The 23,127-nt window shown below is 41.6% G+C and overlaps 1 protein-coding gene across 2 annotated transcripts; it reads left to right on the top strand.

The window, feature by feature from the left end:
* Positions 1-1,067: 1,067 nt before the first annotated feature.
* On the top strand, positions 1,068-20,126 carry LOC146498469 (uncharacterized). 2 transcript variants are annotated; one of them, XM_085140532.1, is made up of 3 exons: positions 1,068-1,346; positions 15,717-16,067; positions 18,441-20,126. In XM_085140532.1, the coding sequence occupies exons 1-3, from the start codon at positions 1,175-1,177 to the stop codon at positions 19,985-19,987; spliced, it is 2,070 nt and encodes a 689-aa protein (XP_084996658.1). In that variant the 5' UTR covers positions 1,068-1,174; the 3' UTR covers positions 19,988-20,126. The 2 variants fall into 2 exon arrangements, with proteins under 2 accessions (XP_084996658.1, XP_084996659.1); XM_085140533.1 differs by having other exon boundaries at positions 1,231-1,588.
* The last annotated feature ends 3,001 nt before the right edge of the window (positions 20,127-23,127 follow it).

Raw genomic sequence — 23,127 nt, forward strand, 5'->3', positions numbered from 1 at the left:
CATCTGTCAACCTCTTGCTCCCCTCACTCATGCACAAGACTCCCATACAAAGTGAGATTTCCCTTCCCACTGTTGCCAAAGTGCTTGCTCATAGGGGCTCATATGATTGTTGGGTTTTTGTCTGTATGTATTATTGTAGGGTCTACATTACAGTATAAAGTGCTTTGAGGTGACTGTCGATGTGATTTGGCGCTGTATAAATAAAACTGAATTGAATTGAGCCTTAATGCAGGCTCTCTCCTTCGTCTGTCCTTTGCTAGCGCTCAGCCTCTTGCAGGCTCTCTGCTTTCTCTCCCAGCCTTCACTGGCCTTGATCTCTATCACAGATCATGAGCTCTGTCTCAGCTCCTTAACGCTCTTCTGGCCACCGATGGCCCTTTTACTCTGCCCGCTCTGTGTCTCATTTACCACGATCCACTTCTAAGCTTAGAATAGAAAAGAATAGAATTATTGTTACAATAAAATTGTGGAATTGTTTGATGGCTTTCTGTTTATCAATAAATCATGTTCCATTCATCCTAAAAATCTCTGCTTATTGAAATGAAGCTTACACATGGTTCAATAAAGAAAGATCTGTATCGCAGATCTGTCTGTGTTTGTTGGCCAATCTATCCTTTTCATCACTTCCACTTTCCTGTCAAGCTCACTGCTGACATCACTGGTCTAGTCCAATTATCTTTCTGCCCAACTCATTCGAGCCGGCCCTCGCAGTCCTTCGTGCAGACCAGCTCTTCCTCATCTCAGCCTCTCACATGTTACTCAGAGCTCCATCCAAGCCTCTTCATCTTCATCTTCTTTGTGAATGTTTTGTCTAACTTCTGCCTGTTACTCCCAAATAATAATTTACATTATTTGCAAACACTGAGTTTAAAACTAGTGATTTTGTATTATTATTTTGTACACACTCATTTCCTGTTATGGCATTAAGTTTCTTTGTATGCAACTGGCTGTATAAACATCACTGGATAACAGTCCTTTCTATAGTCAGTGGTGCATAGGTTGTCATTTTTAAATAAAGCTTGTTAAAAATGTCGATGGGTTTTATTGTGAAAGGAAGGAACAGGAAGAAGTTATTTTGCACATGCGTAGAACGTTTCTGGCTCTGCTCGGTAGTCGAAGCTGAAAACGGTTGTGTACTTTATAGCAGATAAATATTTAAGCTGCTGAAGTAACGATGTGTTCAGTCGAGTATTTGAGAGACTTTGTTAATGAGCGACTAACGGCTGCTGCTGAAGAGATATTCGGAGCCTTTGTGAAAACGATCGTCCAGAATGAGGCCGATGCCAGGCAGCGCATACTCCGGGATATCACCGTTAAGTTCCCCAAAATAAAGTTACAGAGAATAGGTACGTAACAAAACCACCGCTGCATGATAAAGCTGCGAACTAGTGGATCAGTAGCATTTAAAGGGGTGAAACGGACAGGTAGATGTAACGAGGTCACGGAAATGCTGCCGTAAACTTCACTGGAAATAAATTGATGCCGTCGGGTTATTGTGAAGGAGCGCATACCTGAAACGGTTAACTGCAGGTTCCAGATGGCGTGGGAAATTGATTCACATTTCAGGCGTGGGTGTAACATAAAGAAGGTAACTTTATAGTTTGATATCGATCACATAACGCGTTTCTTTTGTTAGCAGTGCGTGTCTCTTTGTGTCTCTGCTTTTGGCCACATACTGTATATATAACCCCACCCCCCATTCTCTCTGTGGGATACTACCACATCTGTCCTTTCAAGTTGTCTTTGTGGTAGCTGCGTTGAGAAATCTGGAGAAATGATAAAGTTAATGGACAATGGAGACATTTAAGGAGCAGCAGAAACAAGCACAGCAAGCAGGAAACACAGTATTATCCCAGTTATATTTTCCCAGTGCAGTAGTGTGTTTATTTCTAACATGACTGCTCTGAAACTTCAACTGTATTCATGTAATCAGTACACGGTACTCAGTTTGTTCAGGTCCCAGTTGTCCCTTAAGATTGTCCCACTATTCAAATCAAATCCAAATCAAATCACTTTTATTGTCACATCATATGTGCAGGTACATGCGAGTGAAATTCTTGTGTGCGAGCTTCACAAGCAACAGAGGTGTGCAAAAAATACAATAACATAAAACAAGCAAAATATAAGAATGGCTAAATCTGAGAGTAATAAATATATGTACAATATAAGAGTGTATGCATTACTGGATGTGTATACTAAATATGTTTTTCTACGTGTGTGTGTGTGTGTATATATACATATTTTACAAATTAAATAGAGTAAACAATAAATAAAATATATAAAATATACAGAGGTTGGTAGTTGGACATGTGCAAAACAAATGGCATTAATGTACAGTATGGAGTGCATACTGTTGGAGTTCCAGTAGTAAGGGTGAGGTGTCTATGATGTCTATTCATCGTGTGAGCCAAGGTGTCAAAAAAGGGTGTAGGTCGCTATCGGCAGAGACTTTGGGTGAAGCCATTGTGGGACCTCGCCTCGCCCTATCATGTGACTTATTTAGATCAACTGATGCCAGATGTGAGTAGGGGTTGAGGTGCCTGGGAAGGGATCTCAAAACTGGGATGTAGGTAGCAGACAGTTGGTGTCGTAAGCCCCACCCTCTGTTCAAGGATGGTTTCTTTCACTCCTCTTTCAAACCATCTGTTTTCACTGTCCAAAATGTGGTCATTGGCATCCTCAAAGAGTGACCTTTGACCTTTAGATGCAGATGTACAGCCGAGTCTTGTCCTGTCAAGGTGGCTCTTCTATACTAATTTCTTCATTGCAGAGGTCTGAGCTCTCCTAGTTGCACTCCACAGCATACACTGTGTTGCTTAGCTTGTGTTTGGGATGAACCAGTTTGTGTATGAGTGTGTGGCTCGTTGGTGTCTGACCTTCTTTACTCTGCATCTGTGCTGGTTGGATGAAGGCCCAGCTGGGATAACCACATATTTTGAAAGCTTTGTTTACGTGTGTGTTCCATTTCTTTGCCTCCTGCCCTGGGCGTGTTTTCTGCCCAGTGTTGTAGGGTCCAAGTTTGTGTTCCAGACGGTGGTGGGAGTCAAAGAGGAGGTAGTAGTCTGTGTGTGTGGGCAGCAGCTATACTGCCGCAGCGTCCTCTGTTGTTGTGTCACATACAAATGACATCACAGGACTTGCAGTTGCGTTGCTATGACGTCCGACACACATTGAGGTGGTATTTAGTAGTAATTAAAAACAGTAACGGAGTCGAGTCAGGCTAAGTTGGTAATAATGGAAGATAAGCTGTTGTGGTGCAGACGTACGACTGTGTTGGTTTTATGGTTGTTTTATTGATGTATGAGTACAGAAGCTCAGAGCTTTGCAGATTACACAGAGACACAAACACTCAGAGGACAACAGAGGATGCTGTGTCCAGTTTTTAACTTCTTCCCTTCCTCTATTTTTAATTTAACCAGGAAGATCCCATTGAGATTAAAAACCTCTTTTTCAAGGGAGACCTTGAAATTACACAATTAAACACAGGCACACACACACACACACACACAAAAGCACTTCCTGTGTCAGTGCTTATGTGCTCGTATTGTCTGACACATGTTGTTGAGGACAACACTCCAGCAGCTTCCTGCGCCCTAACAGCAGGCATACATGGACGTGACTGTGTTGTGGTGGCCTGTGTTTTTAACAAGGCTAACACATATCCCCTGAACTATCACAGCCCATTCTTCTTTGGCAAATCTTTCAAGCTCTGGCAGATTTAATATTCCCCTGTTTCCGTGTTGCACTGTGTTTCTGTGTTTCTCTGTGTTTCACTGTTTCTGTGTTGCACTGTGTTTCACTGTTACTGTGTTTCTCTGTGTTTCTGTGTTGCACTGTTACTGTGTTTCACTTTTTCTGTGTGTTTCTCTGTGTTTCTGTGTTTCACTGTTTCTCTTTATGTGTTTCACTGTGTTTCACTGTGTTCCACGTTTTGTGTGTTCCACTGTTTTTCACTGTTTCCGTGTTTCACTGTGTTTCTCTGTGTGTAAGGAAGAGGACTCCCTTATTACATTTATTTATATTATATTATCTGTATAGCACTTTAGAGCACACCTTTCACTTTATTAAAAGCACTTTATCAAGCACTTTATTTAGCATTGCACTTCAAGCATGGATTTGCACACAAGAAGTTTAAATATTTATTGACTATTTATTGGGAATTTTAAAATCAGTTGGTAGCCTTTTTTCAGATCCTGCACAGCTGCTCCTTGTCAAGGAATGTGGTGGTTGTCTGTCAGGAGAAAAGAATGGTGATTGAGATTGTGATTAAGGTTTACCAGTAAGGAAAACTAATGCAAGTGTGTGTATGTGCAATCTGGGAATAAAAGTGGGGCAAATAAGTGTTTGTAAGATCATGATTACTCACCTTTCTTGCCTGTGTCCTCTTCAAGGTGTTTGGGCAAATGTTTCCCCGGGGTTCAGACACCATTTAAAGGTTCCGGGAGAGCCCATTGGTAAAGAGAGTGTGGTGAATCTTTTTGTGCTTGGGTTTCTGGGTTTTTATAATATTGGGTTTGGTGTAACATTAAAGTGTAAACTATTTATTAATATGAAAATGTGAAATGTATTTATGTATTTATTTATTCTAATTGATATATTGTATACTGTGGTGGAAGGTTGGGATTTAAGAATTTACCTGAGAGTGGAAGAATGGTTAAGTCTGTGACAGCTGAACATATTTAAGGCTGCCAGTTGTCATTAGAGGGTTGATTGTGCTGTGAAGAAGCTCAATGAGTTAATTGTTGTAAGGAGAGCTTTATAGCAATTAAATACTTTTGTTCCACTTTGCCTTGGTTCATCTGTGTTTCCAGCCGCTAAGGGCCGCCCTGTTTCACTGTGTTTCACTGTGTTTCACTGTGGGGACAGTGTTCTTTGGGTTGTATGCACTCCTTGCTTTCTCCAAACATAAGCGACATCTCTACGGCCAAAGAGCTCTAGTTTCATGTCATCTGCCCACAGGAGGCATTTCCAATATGCATAATCTTTCTCCAGGTTGTCCTTAGCGTACTTTATTCTGGCTTGAGGGTGAGGGAGATTTTTTTGTTGGTCAGTAACGTTGCAGTCCATTGTCTGGGTTTTAGTGATTGTATTCTTTGAATCTACTTTTCACAACGTGGCTAAGTCATTCACTCTAGTATCTCGGCAGCTGTTCTTTCTTCAGGCATTTTCTATATTGTGTGGCACACTTTATATTTCTTGATGTGGCCTCCACCACTTATTAATGTTACTGAATCTGTGGAAGCTCCGCCATAGCCACCACCAAACAACTGAGTTAGTTTTTTACACACCGACCAGCATCTGGCCAATCCACCACTTTCATTGTTTATACCATTACCAAAAAGAAAAAAGAAAAAAAACATCGGGCCACCAAGCAAATGCTCGGTATGCCCGACGGCCAGTCCAGCTATGGTCGTGCCATCAGCACGCGTGCCCAGGGTTGCCGACCCCTGATCTACAGGATTGGTGCAGTACCAATGTACCATGTGGACCAATCAAAAAATGATACGGCAACATGGCAGTTGTTTAGGAAGGGGGAAGTTTTAGGAGTGACGGCGTATTTTGAGATGTGAGAGATTTGCGACGTTTAGCGCAAATCTTGTGTAGTTAGTGTGTAGTGTAGTCAGTAGTTTTGTTGTGTGTCAGAACAATGAGGCGACTGCTGAATGTTACAGGTGTTACAGCAGTGATACATCTGCTGCTGTCAGGCCTGCAGGTATCAGGCTGTTGTTCACCTTCATCTCATAGTGGACAGGAATTATTTTTTGGAGCGGCACAAATAATTTGTGTGGCATCAAATTTGATGAAGAACAGCTGATTGTTCTGTAAATAGTTTGAAATGTTTGTTTAAAAAAACGCCTCGGCTGCATTTTTAGGTAAACAGCTGCAAAAAACTCAGTAACTTTTTTGAAGAAGTAACTATATAATTAATTGCCCAACATTGGTCATTGTGTACTGTATTTTGCAGACAGAGGCTGTATCCCAATTCAGGGTCTGCACGCTTGAAGTACGCACCGTACGTGTACTACGTACGGTGCGTACTATAAGTACGAGAAGTGCGGAAGTGAGAGGCTTGTGAAATGGGACGGTCTAGCCTTCGTCGCGCTGTTCAGGTTGCCTAGCAACCATGATACTAACCGCGAGAAACGTCACATACAGCTTTGTGTGACAGAAATGAAGGAGAAAAATGTTTTGTTGGTGAATCATTTTTGTCATGACATCACAGTTGAGTATCTGAGGCTGAGACCACAAGACTGTAAAACATGATTGTTGGGCTTCATTTCTGTACTGAACAGTTATTTAAGATTAGCTAGTAAATAACAATTAGCTGATGTTGTTCATGAGACTAAAATCATCTCACTGTGGTAATGTAAATATAATATGGCCAATAATATAGTATTGTCAGATTATTATGATATAAATAACTGCAACTTGAATCTTTGACCCAGAGTTCAAGCTCACTGGTGTAATATACCCTGAATTGGGACACAGCCAGAGAGTTACAGACTCTCTCCCAGACCACAGACTCATACTACATAACACTCATAATACAAGTCAGAGCTTTATAAAAAGAAAGTTGTGTTTTCAAAATTGGAGTTCCAGTTATTTTTACTTCCAATAGTGTTAACATACTGCACAGGTCATGAACAAGATTTTTTTTACATTTTCATTGTAAGTGGGCTAAAGCAGTTAATTAAAAGTAGTCTAACATAAATGTAAATGCTGTAATTTGATTATTTTAATAAACATGTAACTTGGATGGACTCAATGCTGGCGTGACCACAGTGCACACGTCTGCTGTTGCTCACAGTGGTCCAAGGGACGCTCAGGGAGTTTGTGTGTTCGACACATGAAACATTACAGGGAACATTGCCAAGTACTGATGTCACAGGTGCTGGTCCAAAACACACCAAGGGCAGAGAGCCTGAAGATGTCTGAGATATGTTGGTGTTGGGTGGACAGGATTTCTTTTATTAATAAAACATTATTTAAGGAATCTTTTTGTGACGCAAGATGGCTTTATAAACAGATGTACAAAAAATAATGTATTTAGAAATGCTACATGAAAATGTCTTCCAGGGTTAAAAAAGCACAAAATGTACCTGCACAGATACAGTCGATTTATCGAGTAATTGGATAAGAAATACTTTTGCCTTATTAATGAGAAATAAGTATTCAAAGTAGAGAAAACACCCGTATTTTAAAATGAGCTGATCATTGGTTTCCATTTTCCAAATTACAGTGTCTTAAGTTTTAACTGCAAACAACATCTGTCAGAAAACTAATCTAGTAGGGCTGTTCGATATAACGATATATTTAGGATGACGATATGAAAACGTCTATTGTTTCATTTTACGCTATCGTTTGTTTCATGGTGTCGCAAAATAAACTGTTTACGGCAATATTTTTTTATCGTTTTGATGGTCGCTGTAGTGGCTATATTAAATTCTTAAAGTTCTCTCTTTCTCTTATATTTAATATAACCACACTACGGACGGACAAGCACCTGTTTTTATGCGTTGTCGTTAGCAACAACGACGGTAACACCATCGCATGTCCGCTCGTTTATTTTCCACATAAACCTTTCACAATAAAGCTCAAGATCCTGTTGAGACTTTTCAAAATAAACTGAATCACGTGAAAGAGTATTCAGAGTGTTTACAGATGAAAAGCAAAAAAGAGGCGCCAGGTGCTAAAAAATAAACCTTAGACTCAAACGTATAACAGGCTTTTCCCCGCAGCACGCCGTGTACTAAATACTCACAAAGAAAACGGCGCCGTTACAACTTATGTCTAAAAATGTATCGTTTCATGCATCAGTTAAAACACTTGACTCCAGCTACATGACGCGCAGCTGGAAACACTTCACGCAAGTCGAGCTGCCCGAGATTCACAGAATTTACAGAAAATGTTACATTTTTGTGATTTATATCGTTATCGGACGATAGATGTCTTATATCAGGATATGAGATTTTGGTCATATCGCACAGCCCTATAATCTAGTATTTACATGGCATATTTAAATAGTTTTTTATTTTATTTTTGAATAAAAATGATCTCAAGTGCAGTAAGATACATATTCTAGTAATTAAAATTAAATAGTCTATAATCTTTCTTATATTAGTAGGAGGCAAAAACACTTGACTGTGTGTGTGTGCTAGAAAACAGGAGTTATAATGGCGTAGATGTTAAATTAATGTTGATAATAATTCAGTGTCCAGCTTAACAGCCGCAGTTCAGTGACTTAAGAGTATTACCAGCAGTTTCTCATTTTTTATTGGTCTGTGGAAAAAAATCTTTAATTTTTATTTTTTAAATATTGCTACAATTTCATTAATATAATATTTTGTAATATTTCACTTTATATTTGAAAATTAATGTTAAAAAAAGCCATGAAATAAATATGGTTAAGTACTAGGGGTGCAACGATACACAAAATTCACGGTTCGGTTCGATACTTTGGTGTCACGGTTCGATATTTTTTCGATACAAAAAAATGTTCATGCCTTTTTAATTTGTCATTTATTAAAATTATAAATATATATTTTAACTCAAAAGTACAGTTTTTAAATTTAATGTTGCTGAAACAACAAAATAAATCTATCTGATGGAGAAATCCCTCATCTTTGGAAAACAGAGTTTATTACAAAGAAATGTCTCTTTCCAAAATAAAAGCTCTACTATAGCTTCTTCTGGGCTATATTCTCAGCAGCATATTAAACATATCAGGTCCCCATAAGGAGAATCATGTGCTAACGGCTGTCTAAATGACTCGGGTAAAGTTTGTAGCATGCTGCTTGTTGTTTTTGTCTGCTTCCACTTGTCTTTGCACGAGGATGATGTCGGAGTAAATGTGCAGTCATATTCGTTGTGTTCCCACTAGTGCTGTCAGCGTTAATCTGAAATGACGTTAACGCCACAACACGGCAAATCTCCGTTAACGAGCTACCGCGGATCGCCCCGTGCGTGGGGCTGGACTGCAACACGTTAATGAGCTACAGTGTTGGGACTAACGCGTTATTAAGTAACGCGTTACAGTAACTACGTTATTTTTGTGGTAACGAGCACGGTAACTAGTTATTATGCCAAAATCAGGAACGCGTTAGTCGTTACTGGGATTTAGATAGGGTCGTTACTCGTTACTTCGTGTGGTGGCATCGCGGAGCTTCCACAGATTCAGTAACATTAGCAAGTGGTGGAGGCAGCAGGTGGATGAGGGAAAGGGGACGCAGAAGGAAAAGAGACCCGAGGCGGCCGCCGATCCAAGTGTAAACTGAACTTCAGGTAAGAAGTTATGACCTGCAGTCTATCTGGGTCAGATATAAACCAAGTTTAGGTGGAGTTTATTTTCGTTATTCTGACTTTTTCCGTACTGCGTACTAGCTAGCATGACGGAGTTTCTATACAGCTGGGTGGGTGCTATGAAGTTAATGATGTTGAACTTTATTTTGTTCATAAGTTATTAGAGTTGCCAACCGTCCCGTCTGGTATTCAGAGAAAATATTAAGCGTTTTGAGGTGAAAAGGAACAGTTTGTCCCGTAATTCAGCTACAATGAAAAAGACACAAAGCTGGAGTTATTCTGTGTCTTTGCTGCACAGCTGCCTCTTCTTCTCTCATTCTCCCCCCTCCCTCTCCCGTTTCTACTTCAATCATGAAAACTGATCAGTGATCAGCTGATCGGCTTTTCTCTCTTGTTTGTTTATCGCCCACTTTGCGCCAGAAAGAGGAAACCAGCCGATGTCGCGTTAAACAACAGCAGCACGTTTAAGCTTGATCAGCTGTTGTTAGAATTTATTTAATATTAATTTCTAGTATCAGCTGATGTTTGCTGGAGCCACAGCTGCAAAAAAGCTGCTGGTCATGATGTCGGTTTGGTTATCTGGTGAGAGGGAAACATGAAGATGAAACCAGGAGACGTCCTTACTGAATCATCAGAGCTGAACAGGTGATGGAGAAACAGGTTTACCTTTTAGGTGACATGAATGAGTTGAAGGGAAGTTATGAACTGTTTCTGAGAGACAAATAACCCCAGGATCCTTTTTTTTAATGTAGCTGACAGCTGGTAACTGTGCAGGGGCGGATCTAGCAAAGTTTTTGCCAGGGGGGCCAGGTAGGGCATTAACAGGGAGAGGTGGGCACAAGGAAATACTTTTCTTTCTTATTTTCATTTAAAATATCTAGCTTTTAAAAAATAATTATCTGAATCTTACAACAAACGATTGATAGATTGGTGCATATATACCATCAAGACAGTGAACATCACTGTCACAACAGCGTTTGTTTTCATTCAAAGGCTTTATGAGTTTTCCTATAATGGTGGGCCGGTCTCTAGTCAAAATGCCCGGGCCAATTTTTTGTCCCAGTCCAGCTCTGTATGCAGCTCATCTGCAGTCTGGTGTTACCTACATCTTCCTATTCAGAAGGCAGAATTTCCGAGTTCTGAGTACAATCAAAGCACCACGACTGCAGTTTTTGTGTTGGATGTAAAAGGCGCACATGACGCTGTGACGTAGGCTAGAATCATGGCAGGGGTCAATGACGGTCCAGGCGTGGGATTTCTCTCGTGGAAATATGCACATTATCTTTTCCTTTCTATTGGTAGGTGGCACAGTGCACTTGTGGCAAGTAAGCAAGCTAGAAGACTGGCAAAGTTATGGAAGCAACACATTAACAAGAGAATTCTGAGTAAAACCAAAGTTACTTTCCCTAGTAACTAGTTACTTTGAAAGTAACGAGTAACTTGAAGTAACTGAGTTACTTTTGATAGAAGTAACTAGTAATGTAACTAAGTTACTATTTTAAAGTAACTTACCCAACACTGATGAGCTAACTGCGCTAACACACTAGTTCCCACCCATGTAATTGAGCATTGCTGGCACATCCAACATACTGTTTTACTTTAGTCCATGACGCGCTTACCTTCAGGGTCATACGTCACATGAAGACCAAAATAGTTCCAAACGCCAGAGCTGAATGAGGGTGGGGGAGGTTCAATTTGTCATGTTGCAACGAGCTTAGCTTCTGTCTTGCTAGCTTGCCCTGCGCTCAGTGGATCTGCGTTCGACTACTCCGCCTAGGCTGCACTGTCGAGCACAGATCCACTGAGCGCTCAACACAGACAGCACCGTCAGAAGGAAAGTTGATAAAATAAATGAAAAACTTTGTATTGTTCGATACATATGCGTACTGAACCGAAAGCACTGTATCGAACGGTTCAATATCGATACGAGTATCGTTGCACCCCTTCTGTCAGGCCTAGGCTGCTCACTAGGGCTGGGTATCATCACTGATTTCTATAATCCATTCGTTTCGATTCAATTTTGCGTCAGACAGTCAGAAATATTATAATTCTGATTATTTATCAGTACTGATACATGTGAGACTTCATCAGAGGTGTGAGCATCACAGCTGATGCCTTTGTGTCAAAGTAACTGAGGATAAAACTCAGAAAAACATGAAGGAGATTTTCCTGGCCTGGCTTTTTATAGCAGATAACCGTAAAAATATTCTGCAATATTATTTAATTTTAAGAAGTATACATTTCTTCAGTATTGAACAGCAGAAATGAGGCTTTCTCGTCCGAGGTCATTTAAGTGAAAAAAAGAAAAAAAAGACAGTGGCCGACAGCGCTGTAAAAAGGGTAGACTGGTGGGTGATAAGTGAATGAATAATGCAACAAACAGAGATTTGAGATGGGAAACTGTTCTTGAAGTATACAGAGAGAGAGAGAGAGAGAGCTGTGCATGAAGTTTTTATTGTGGTGGAAGCAAAACAGCAAAAGTCAGAGGGAATAAATGACGACATTTATCAAATGTGAAGCGTAGTTTGGATCTTCTTTTGCTGCTGCTTAATGAATTTTGATTGGAGAGAGATAAAACTTGCAGCATCAGAATCTAGCGCAAAAAAGACGTAAACACAGCGCAGACCCGACGTATCAGAGTCAGTGAGCTGTCGGCTTTCAGCCCCGACGGCGTGTTCGTGTACGTCCCACCCCTGACTATCTCTGGACGCTAACCCCCCAAATGCGAAGATTTGGTTGCACTCTAGAGCCCTGCTGGTCTATTTTCAGTTGAAGATATGGGTGAGTGCTACAGAGTCATGCATTAAATGAAGCACTGAAGCAAAGAGTTTGCAACAATGATGTTTTATAATTGAGTTAATACAATTACTCAGTGGGTGGCTGCAGCTCTACGTCCACTATAAACACACCGCTTTGCTGAGTGTCAACAACAGATGGTGCTTTCTTCAAAAAAAACCTACTCGTGCAGGTAACTACTCGTGTAGTGCACGAATACCTAAATGCTTGCTCCATGGAGGATGATTGTCGGGATGTTCTCTTTGAGAGCTTTCATTCTTAAATATTTTCACCTGGTAAAATATATCCATCCATCTTCTTCCGCTTATCCGGGGCTGGGTCGGGCAGCAGCCCAAGCAGAGAAGACCTCCCTCTCCCCAGCCACCTCCTCCAGATTATCCGGGGGAACACCAAGGCGTTCCCAGGCCAGCCGAGAGATATAATCTTTCCAGTGTGTCCTGGGTCTGCCCCGGGGCCTCCTCCCGGTGGGACATGCCTGGAACACCTCACCCAGGAGGCGCCCAGGAGGCATCCTTGTCAGATGCCCAAACTACTCGGCTGGCTCCTTTCGATGTGGAGCAGCAGCGGCTCTACTCTGAGCCCCTCCCAGATGGCTGAACTTCTCACCCTATCTCTAAGGGAGAGGCCAGCCACCCTTCGGAGGAAGCTCATTTCTGCCGCTTGTATCGGCGATCTCGTTCTTTTGGTCACTACCCACAGCTCGTGGCCATAGGTGAGGGTAGGGACGTAGATCGACCGGTAAATTGAGAGCTTCGCTTTTACACTCAGCTCCCTCTTCACCACGACGGACCGGTGCAGCGTTTGCATTACTGCAGCTGCAGCACCAATCCGTCTGTCGATCTCCGGCTCTCTTCTCCCATCACATGTGAACAAGACCCCGAGATACTTAAACTCCTCCACTTGGGGCAGGAACTCATCCCTGACCCGGAGTGGACACTCCAGACAAAGAGCGATTCAGAAGACCCCTATGAAAAGACCATTGAGGGAACAGTTCACCCTGCCCGGGATAGGGTTACCGGGGCCCCGCCCTGGAGCCAGGCCCGGGGGAGGGTGCCCGAGGGTGAGTGTCTGGTGGCCCGGCCGGACACAGCCCGAAAAGGGGACATGGGCCCATCTTCCTGCAGGCCCACCACCCACAGGAGGCACCATAGGGGTCTGGTGCAATGTGAGTAAGGCGGCGGCCAGGGGCGAAGGTCCTGGCGGACCGATTCCCGGCTACCAAGACTGGTAAAGTATAAAAACTCAATATTGTGCAAAAGTCTTAACCTGCTCAGGGTTTATGTATACTTTACATAGGAAAGGCCACAGTTTCACCTACTGCGATATATTTTTTTTGTTCTTTGGCCACTGGCTGATTTTAAAATCATTTTCAGTCCAATGCTGTACCAGAAGAGGAATGTTTTTCCAAACCCTGTTTTAACCTAGCAGCCATCCAAATGTGAAGTGTATTAGAGCAGTGTAGATATGGGTGGGTGACTTTAATCAGCTGTTGTGGGGTGAGCTCAGGGTGAGCTTTGTGGGAGCTGTGAATGTGCGACATGGCACTAAACAAAGCCACCACATGGTGCCTTTCAGAAAACGGGTCATTAGAGGACTGCTGATAAAATAATGTCTAGACTCCGTCGATTCCATAAATGTTTTCCTACTTGATTTACAATTTTGCTGAAACTAATTGTAAGAGGAGCGTGTGCTCCGAGGAGAGTCAGAAACACACCAGGGTAATAAGAGTGATATTGGATTTTTCATAAACACAGCTCTCCACTGGAAGCCAGGGATGTTCCTGACGTCTTAGGCGATTAAGAAAAGAAAAACAGACTAACTCGTCTAAAACTAAGAAACACTCAGATATTATGTTACATTTGAAACACCGTTAAGTAAACATGCCAAAATCTGATAACATTTGAACAACTAATCACATTCTTCATACCTGGCATTGTGCATTATGAGCATTACACACTATACTGCAGACAGACACCCAAGAGGAAAACACACAATAAACTGATGTCAAACATGAAAACATGTTACTACAAAAGATGTTTGCATATTACTAAAATATGACAACAAGTAACATTTGAAGCGTGTGGCACATGGTGCTGTGTGTTATGATTGATGCATGCTGTTCAAAAAAACATTTCAATAAGAAATCATCCAGCTGCTTCCTTCCACTGACCTGACATCGGGTAGTGGGTGCAGCAGCAGGGATGCTCAGGCCTTCCTCTCACCGGCTCCACCAGCTCATCCAGGGAAACATGAGCGAAGCTAAATAAACTAAACAGGCATATTTTGACCTGTCAGATCCTTCCAGTAATAACTTCAGCTTATTTTCAAGTTACACTTAATTATAATTTCAACATGATGATGTCTTAACACCAGTTTTATTAATAAACACTGGACTTGATACTTTTAAGAACTGGATTTTAACAGTAGTCTAAAAAAATCTTCTGTGATTAATTTTATTAAAGGACAAAATGTTGTACTTCCTGCAAAGAGACCCACGTTTGTGTCGGACAGAGGGAACACAGGAGGTCTCACCCCCCGTGGGAAAACCAGTGACCACCTCATTGTTTTTAACCCTCGGGTTCACTTCAGCTCTTTGTATGTTTCAACTTGGCGGCTCAAGGACCAACAACACGAGCAAGAGAGGCCCGCAGACTGGTGCTAAGGCTAATACCTGGAACCAGGAGCAGCCTGTTTGTGAACTCGTAGTCCTTTGAGAAGTTCTTGGAGTTTAGACATTCACTGCAAATGATTTTCATCAAGTATCAAAAAGATTTCTTGAGAATTTGTCCAATTAATTTAGGCTAAAAATGGAGGACAAGAACAAAAAGATCTGTATTTCAGTCAGAGAGACTTTATTTATCCCCAAGGGGCAATGAAGGTAGAGCAGCGGTCCCCAACCCCTGGGCCTCGGACCGGTACCGGTCCGTGAGTCGTTTGGTACCGGGCCGCGGGAGTTGAGGCTCAGGTGTGAAATGTATGGTTTTCAGGGTTTTTATCGGTTTTCAGCGTTATTTTGTTATCGTTTTTATCGTTTACTCGGTTTTTCTGGGTCTTTTCACGTGTGTTATGAATAAATCTTCTTTTTTTCGGTACCGGTACTAGTTTTATTTTGTTGTATTTATCCGCGACCCCTTAAAGGCCGGTCCGTGAAAATATTGTCGGGCATAAACTGGTCCGTGGCGCAAAAAAGGTTGGAGACCGCTGCGGTAGATGATACCTTGCCGACCATACATACAATACACAAACATCATATTGGGGAGGCAGGTCAGGCTAGGTAGCACTGGCCGTTCGACCACACGAGCAGCGACCCAAACCGAAACCATAGAAAATGCACAACATGAAGAAAGACAAGGAGAAAAAATAACTCCCCCCACACTGAGCTCCAACAGGGAGATCAGTTTGAGAACAGAAATGGATGGTTAATGTACATTTTTAAAAAGCCGCTTCAATCAAAGCTGTCCAACAAATGATGAAACAGTGTGAGCAGCATGCTCTCACTGTAGAACCTTAAATTTAGCATTTTTATTGTTTTATCACAAAGAAATCTGTTTCTGTCACTAACTTGAATGTCCAATGATCAACCTTTGTCATGTGTACCTTTTTATTTCTTTTTTCTGAAGATCTCCCACAACATGTCTACAATACGGACGTTCTCACAGACCAGCAGCTCTGCAATGAGGAGAGCATCTCCAGTTTGGACCAGGAGGAAACGGTTCCTCTGCCGATTAAAGAGGAACACGAGGAACACTGCTTCCCTGAGAATGAAGAGCAGCTTTTACTGAAGCAGGAAACTGACACCTCCATGGTGCCTTGCACTAATGAGGAAAGTGATGATAATGAACCCAAAATATGTTCTGAGCAGTTCATCTGTCACAGCTCTCCTGGATCTAAGAATCATTACCAGGAAGTAGACAACCGTGTGGACACCAGCACAAAGCTGAAGCCAAAGAAGACACAACACAGAAACAAAGGTTACAATGTTCCCATTCGTCAGAGTGAATGTAACATTACTGCTGAAAAAAAAGAAAATGGCAAATCAAAGCAGTTTGGCTGATATTTCCTTCATATAACTCACCAACACATGCCTTCATGGAGATAACTCCAACTTAGAGTTTGTCCTGGAAAAATAGTTTGTTCCTTTCTAACAAAAACTCGCTCACTAATACAAACCACTCCTCTCCTCTTTTCTGCACCGTAGCTATGCTGACAGTCAGAGCTCTGCACAGCCCAATAACCTATTAACTTTAAGTAGTCATGACTTCATAAAATTCTTCACAAGCAAAAGAATTTAGCCATTCAAGAGAGGAAACGATCACATCCTTCCATGAGATCCATCTTCAACTTAAACATCCACTGATTTTTATTTAGACTGCTTCTTTCAGTCTCTCCAAACCATCAGTGTGTCTATTAGACCCAATAGAAATACAATGCATTGATATTAAAAGTGATAATTTTATCAGTGTTAAAAACATTATGTACCACAGGTTTTTATGCTGCTGTAAATTAGAGCTGGGCGATAGAACGATAACGAACTGTATTGCGAAATAACTTTTTCTCGATAGAAAAATTTAACTATTACGATAGACCTCATCTCTCTTGTCCTCTTAAAAAAAAAAAAGAAAAAGAACAACAGCCAATCCAAATTAAGTAGCGCAGAGCCGAACCAATCACAGCCGCAGCGTCACGTCACGTGACTTGTTATGTACGGCACAAGTGCCAAGCCGCACATGTGTATTTGTTTGGGAAGCAGCCAGCCGCCGTGCCGCTATGGAGGAAATGAGTGTGCCGACTAGAGAAAAATCAACCGAGAGCGTGACCGAAGGTTACCGAAGAGAAAACAGATGATGGTTCCAACGCCGGAGAGATTGTTGAACGGAAGAGCCACAGAAGTTCTGTAGTGTGAAGGTATTTTGGCTATTTCAAGTCTGACAAAAACAGAGTAGCGCGCACTGTAAATTGTGCTGAAAGCAAGTCTGGAAATGTAATAAATTGCTTTCTGACTGAAAGCGCTAATTCGTCATTCGGCTTTTGTCAGACTAAAGTAACTGTTAAAACTGTTTGTAAAGCTCAGCTATACAACAAAGAGAGATCGAGAATTTCCTTTTAGTTCTCAGTTTATTTGATATTGACAAAAGTTAGTCAATTTTTCTGTTCTTCTGTAAAACAAACTAAGATTTATTTTTAGAATTAATATTTTGTTTCTAAGTGGAATTGACAGTTTAGTCTGTTTAGTTTGTTCTATTTTGAAACTTAAACGCTTTAGCGGCTGCCTTTTGTGTAGTTTGCAATATTTGCCTTTATTTATCTGAAAAAGTCTCATGTTCCTTAAGTACATCTACCCTGTTGAACTTATTATGGGAAATAAATATTTAAACCAAAACAAGCTGCTGATTATTTCACATTTTACTTGTGAGCAACGGCACATTTAAATCTTACAAATATAGTTATTTGGCTTATATCGTGATATATATCGTTATCGCCTGAAATGAAAAAAACATATCGTGATATGAAAAAATCTCATATCGCCCAGCTCTATTGTAAATTAACCATTACTTTCAAAGCCTTTAGTTGATAAAGCTGCCTCAGGTCATTACAGATTGATTTCCAGCCTACCTATTTATTTTTAAAAAATGATACCTGATAACAGAAATCAGTTAAACTGCAGGTTTGTCTGAAGACATAACGGTCTGCATGTCCAGTAATTGTTTATCTTTAGAAACATGACGTTTACTCTGGTTTAACACAACGACTCCAGAAACATTAAAGAGTCTCTGAGTCATTTTTAACCAGCATATGTCCTTTAATGTCCGAGTTAATGGTGATGGTGAAAAACTACACCACACATTTGTTACTTCAAGGCTGAACTATATTGACTCCTTGTTGGTGGCTTTTTAAAGGCTCCCAGAAAAGCACAAGTGGATCTAAGACACTGCAGCAAATGTACAGCAGCACTAACAGGAACTAGAAATAGGAACTATTTCTCCCATGCTGGGTTGTCCTTACTGACTACCTATTAAATCCATAATTGAATTTAAAATCCTTCTTCTCACCTACGAAGTCTTGAATCATCAGGCTCCATTATATCTTAATTACCTCATAGCACTCATACTATCCCAACAGAGGACTCGCGGACTGCAGGCTTGTGTTTTTTAACGCACAAGCCTCGGCTGTCAGCCTCACCTGCACACACACAAATTGGTGGAAGCAAATACATTTAGATGGTGAACTGATAGAAAAAAGTCACAATATCATACAACAATGTCTAAGGTCATTATTGGTGTTGAAAAATGTATTTACCTCTCATCACAGTAGTAATGTTTTTATGTGTCCCTTTATTCCTTTAGACCACTATGCATGCAAGGAGGACATTTTCGATGACAAATGGCTCTTTAACCTGGAGAATAAATCTGGTCTGAACCAGCAGGACCTAGGACTTCTACCAATAAAAGAGGAAGAGGAGGAACTCTTCACAAATCAGGAGGGAGAGCAGCTTGTACTGGAGGGAGAACAGCTTGTACTGGAGGGAGAGCAGCTTGTACTGGAGGGAGAGCAACTTGTACTGGAGCAGCAAACCAATCCCTTCATGATCTCTTCAGTTTTTGAGGCACAGAGTTCCTGTAAAGAAGAGCCAAACAGCCAGCTCGTTTCTCACGACTCTCTATGCCAGGGAAGAACAGATGAGAAACCATATTCTTGTAACACCTGTGGGAAGAGATTTAAATACGTGTCAACATTGAAAGTACACACGAGCATTCACACAGGTGAGAAGCCTTTCTCTTGCGACGCATGTGGGAAAACATTCAGGAGAAAGGATAACTTGTTGGTCCATATAAGAACTCACACCGGTGAAAAGCCTTTTGCCTGTAACATCTGTGGGAAAGCGTTTAGTGACAGATCAAATCTGATATGTCACGTTAGATATCATACAGGTGAGAAGCGATACTCGTGTGAAACATGTGGGAAGCGATTTTATCATAAAGGCAATTTAACGGTGCACATGGCGACGCACACAGGTATAAAACCTTACCACTGCACCACTTGTGGAAAAAGATTTATCCGCTTGGAAAAGTTGAAGAACCACATAAGCATTCACACGGGTGAAAAGCCATATTCTTGTGAAGCATGTGGGAAAAATTTCAGAAGACGTGACAAAGTACTGAACCACATGAGAACCCACACAGGAGAAAAGCCCTATCCCTGCAAGATCTGTGGGAAACCGTTTAGGGACGCTTCAAATTTGATACGTCATGTTAGGTTTCACACAGGTGAGAAGCCCTATTCTTGCGCCACGTGTGGAAAAAGATTTACACAAAGCGGTAATTTGACTGCCCACATGAAAACTCACACACGTATAAAGCCTTATCAATGCAACGCATGTGGGAAAAAATTTACCTGCTCAGCAAAGTTGCAAAGGCACACAAGAACTCACACAGGTGAGAAGCCGTATTCTTGTAAAACATGTGGAAAAGGTTTTGGCCAAATGAGGGATTTAACTGTCCACATAAGGACTCACACGGGTGATAAGCCCTACTCCTGTGTAACCTGTGGTAAAAGCTTCAGTCAGAACAGTCATTTGAATGTCCACATGAGAACTCACACTGGTGAGAGGCCATATTCTTGCAAAACTTGTGGTAAGACTTTCAGTCAAAATAGTCATTTGACTGTCCACATGGGGTCTCACACAAGTGAGAGTTCTTGCAAAACATTTGGAGAAGTTTTTGCTCAAAGTGGTGGGAGTGTTCACGTGAAAAATCACACAGCTGAGAGGCAGAACCTTTGCAAATCTCCTGGCAAAGGCTTCAGTTCTGTGACGGATCACACAAGAGTCCACATGGGTGAGGGGGTGAAATTTAGCGAAACTACAACGAGATGTGATCAAAGTAGTGACTGACAGTGTACACAAGAAGTTGCACAAGTGAGAGGAAGTATGTTTGTAAAACCTGCAAGAAGAGGTTCATTCCACGAGGTTTAATGCCACCATTGTCAAAGCATATAAAACTGCAAAATGTGGAAGATGTCAAAGTAATTGTCACTGAAACATTGACACAAATCACATGGCAAAGAGAAATTGTATTCAAATAATTATGTCACATGTTATTAAGAAATGGTCGGGGAGAGATGCATCGCCAGAAACAGGAAATGTGTCAAGAAGCCAATGGAAGGGAAGCGGGAAGAAAATCCTCCACGCTTATGGAGCGATAGGTCCAAATGTGACAAATTCAGCTTGCTAGAGTGTTTGAAGAAGGTCAAGAAGAGACAACGGGGATCATCGTTAAACACAGTGGGGACTCTGTTTTGGTTTGGGGCTGCATTTCAGCCACTGATGTTGGCCGTCTTGTCAAAACTGATGAAATTATGAACCTATTAAAGAAGTGTCTGTGCATCTGTAAAGCTGTAAAGTGTCAGCATGACACTGGGCCTCATTTGCTAATGTTTACATAGAATTACTCTGTGTTCCCAAGCAAAATTATTGTTGGATTTATAAAACATACAACTGGCCTATTTAGTTCTTACTGCTTATGTTAATAAATCTGAAGTGTTCGGAATCAACAACCTTGTAGAATCTCCATACAGTTTGCATACTCTCTGCAGACTGACCCGCCCCAGTTTTCTACATAAGGACACATTTCCCTCCAGATGAAGTGGTGATGATGTGGTAAAGAGAGAAGCCTGCACCTCTAGGCAGGAAATAAGGAGAAAGTGTGACTGCACAAAATTAAATAATAATGTCTGAGGTCCAAGGTGGAAGCTTTCCAAAGTGTTTCCACAGGAGTGATGACTTTTTAAAAATAAATAAAAAGCGATACTGAGTCTGAAATGCAGGAGTTCATTTCCCCTGAAACACTTATTGTCGCTCAAGTAAGAAAGAAAATTTGAAAAAGGCGCTGTGACTAACAGACGGAGGACAAGGACCACATGGAGTAATCTGTCAGCCTCATATGAGAAGCTCACTGCAATGAAAACAGAAAACCCAGATTCTTCAGCATCAAGGGTGTAGTACCAAAAACATATATATTGTAAATGATCACATCCAGCAATGGTAGAAGTCATTTTCAGTGGAAAAATAAGAACATTTAAGAAACAATAAAACACAGATTAATGGAATATTTTTAAATTAATAGATGAGGCTGTGGATGCTGCCGGCCACTCTGTTGTGGTAAAGACAGGTTTGGTGTTCCCTCAAATAAGCTGGAGGAGGTAGCAGGATTGAGGGAGGTCTAGGCTGCTCTGCTTAGGCCTCTGCCCCACATAAGTGGAAGAAAATGAGTGGATGAAGGTTGACTCCCACACCTCTTTGCATCCATATATTTTTTGTTTGTTTGTTTGCGCTTATCCGGGGTCGTGGGGGGCAGCAGCTCCCTCTCCCCAGCCACCTCCTAATCTCTTTAGGATTCCTGGGTCTGCCCCTCTGCCTCACCAAGGAGGCGCCCAGGGGGCATTCTTGTCAGCTGCCCTTACCACCTGAACTGCCGCCTTTCGATATGGAGGTGTAGCAGCTTTACTCTGAGTCCCTCCCGGATGGCCAGACTCTTCACCCTTTCTCTAAGGGAGAGGCCAGCCACCCTTTGGAGAAAGCTTATTCCGCCATCAAAGCTTGTGACCATAGTTGAGGGTTAGGGACGCAGACCATTACGAACCGGTACAGCGTCCACGTCACTGCAGCCGCAGCACCAATCTGTCGATCTCATTTTCCCCTCTCCCCAAAACTTCAATACTTCTCTCCTTGGGGCAGAGTGGGCAATCCACCCTTTCCAGCTGAGGACCATGGCCTCGGATTTGGAGGTGCTGATTCTCATTTCCACTGCTTCACATTCAACTGCAAACCGCTCTGGTGCAGGCTGGAGGCCCCCACCTGATGAATCCAGCAGAACCACATTATCTGCAAAAGCAGAATGAGATTCTTCTGCCACTTGGCTATTCCTAGAAATTCTGTTCATAAAAATTATGACTAGAATCACTGAAAAATTGCAGCTCTGGCAACACCCTCCAACACCCACCGAGAACAAGTCTGATTTATTGCCGGCAATGTGGACCGCGCAATTGCAAGTCGTATAAGGACTAAATGGCTAATAGCAACAGGCCAGACACCGCTTATTCCTGAAGCACCTCCCACACAACACTAAGAAACAGTCAAATGCCTTCTCCAGGTCCACAAACACATGTAGGCTGGTTGGGCAAACTTCCATGCACCCTCAAGTATCCTTGAGAAGATAAAGAGCTGGTCCAGTTTTTCCACTTGGCCCGTTGGTACGAATCAATCAAAAAAATTAAATCCTAAGTCCCACAGGGTAATCAATCCCAATAGGACTCCTCCTTCTTCTCCCCAGCATCCTTTAGAATGCTGTCTGTCCAATGTGGGAGTTGAAGATGTGGCATTCCCAGCACAACATCACTATATATTCATGTGCCCCACAGATCTCCTCCACCACTTGATCCGACTCACCAGGTGGTGATCAGCGCCTCTCTTCACCTGAGTGTCCAGAACATATAGCCAAAGATGGTAAATGGGCTGGTTCTTATATAGCGCTTTTCTACTCTTCCGAGGACTCAAAGCACTTTACGCAACTTGTAAAGCATTCACACAAACACATTTTCTAAGTGCTTTCTAACTAACATTCACACACCTTCATACGCCGATGAATCCATCGGCGTATGAAGGTTAGTATCTAGAAGGCTGAGTACTCTAAGCTGTCAGTTTATACATGCACTGAATACAGCTTTCACTTAGTGTTTTTGTTTTCTTTACCTGTGCGATTTATTTTGTGGTATATGATCATTTGGAAAACTGTAAATAAGGCTATAATAATTGGGGGGGGTATTGTTATTTGTAGCAAATTCAAATTCCTACAGCAGCCAGGCTGTGATTTGTTTGTTATCCATTGTCAGAGGGGTTACAACATTTGTTTGCAAAATACAAAGAAATTCGGTTATGAAAATATTGATAAATCACAGATTTTCCTGTAAAAAATTGTGCATTTGCACTGTTTGTAAATGAGGCTCGGTGATTCCAAACCAGTGAATAAACCAATA

This window comes from Neolamprologus multifasciatus, chromosome 18 (genome assembly GCF_963576455.1).
Source record: "Neolamprologus multifasciatus chromosome 18, fNeoMul1.2, whole genome shotgun sequence".
Taxonomy (NCBI): domain Eukaryota; kingdom Metazoa; phylum Chordata; class Actinopteri; order Cichliformes; family Cichlidae; genus Neolamprologus; species Neolamprologus multifasciatus.

Coding starts and splice junctions, on each gene's coding strand:
- LOC146498469 (XM_085140532.1), top strand. CDS start 1,175: ATGTGTTCAGTCGAGTATTTGAGAGACTTTGTTAATGAGCGACTAACG. Junction 1,347..15,716: donor AATAAAGTTACAGAGAATAG/GTACGTAACAAA, acceptor TTTTTTCTGAAG/ATCTCCCACAACATGTCTAC. Junction 16,068..18,440: donor GACACAACACAGAAACAAAG/GTTACAATGTTC, acceptor TTATTCCTTTAG/ACCACTATGCATGCAAGGAG.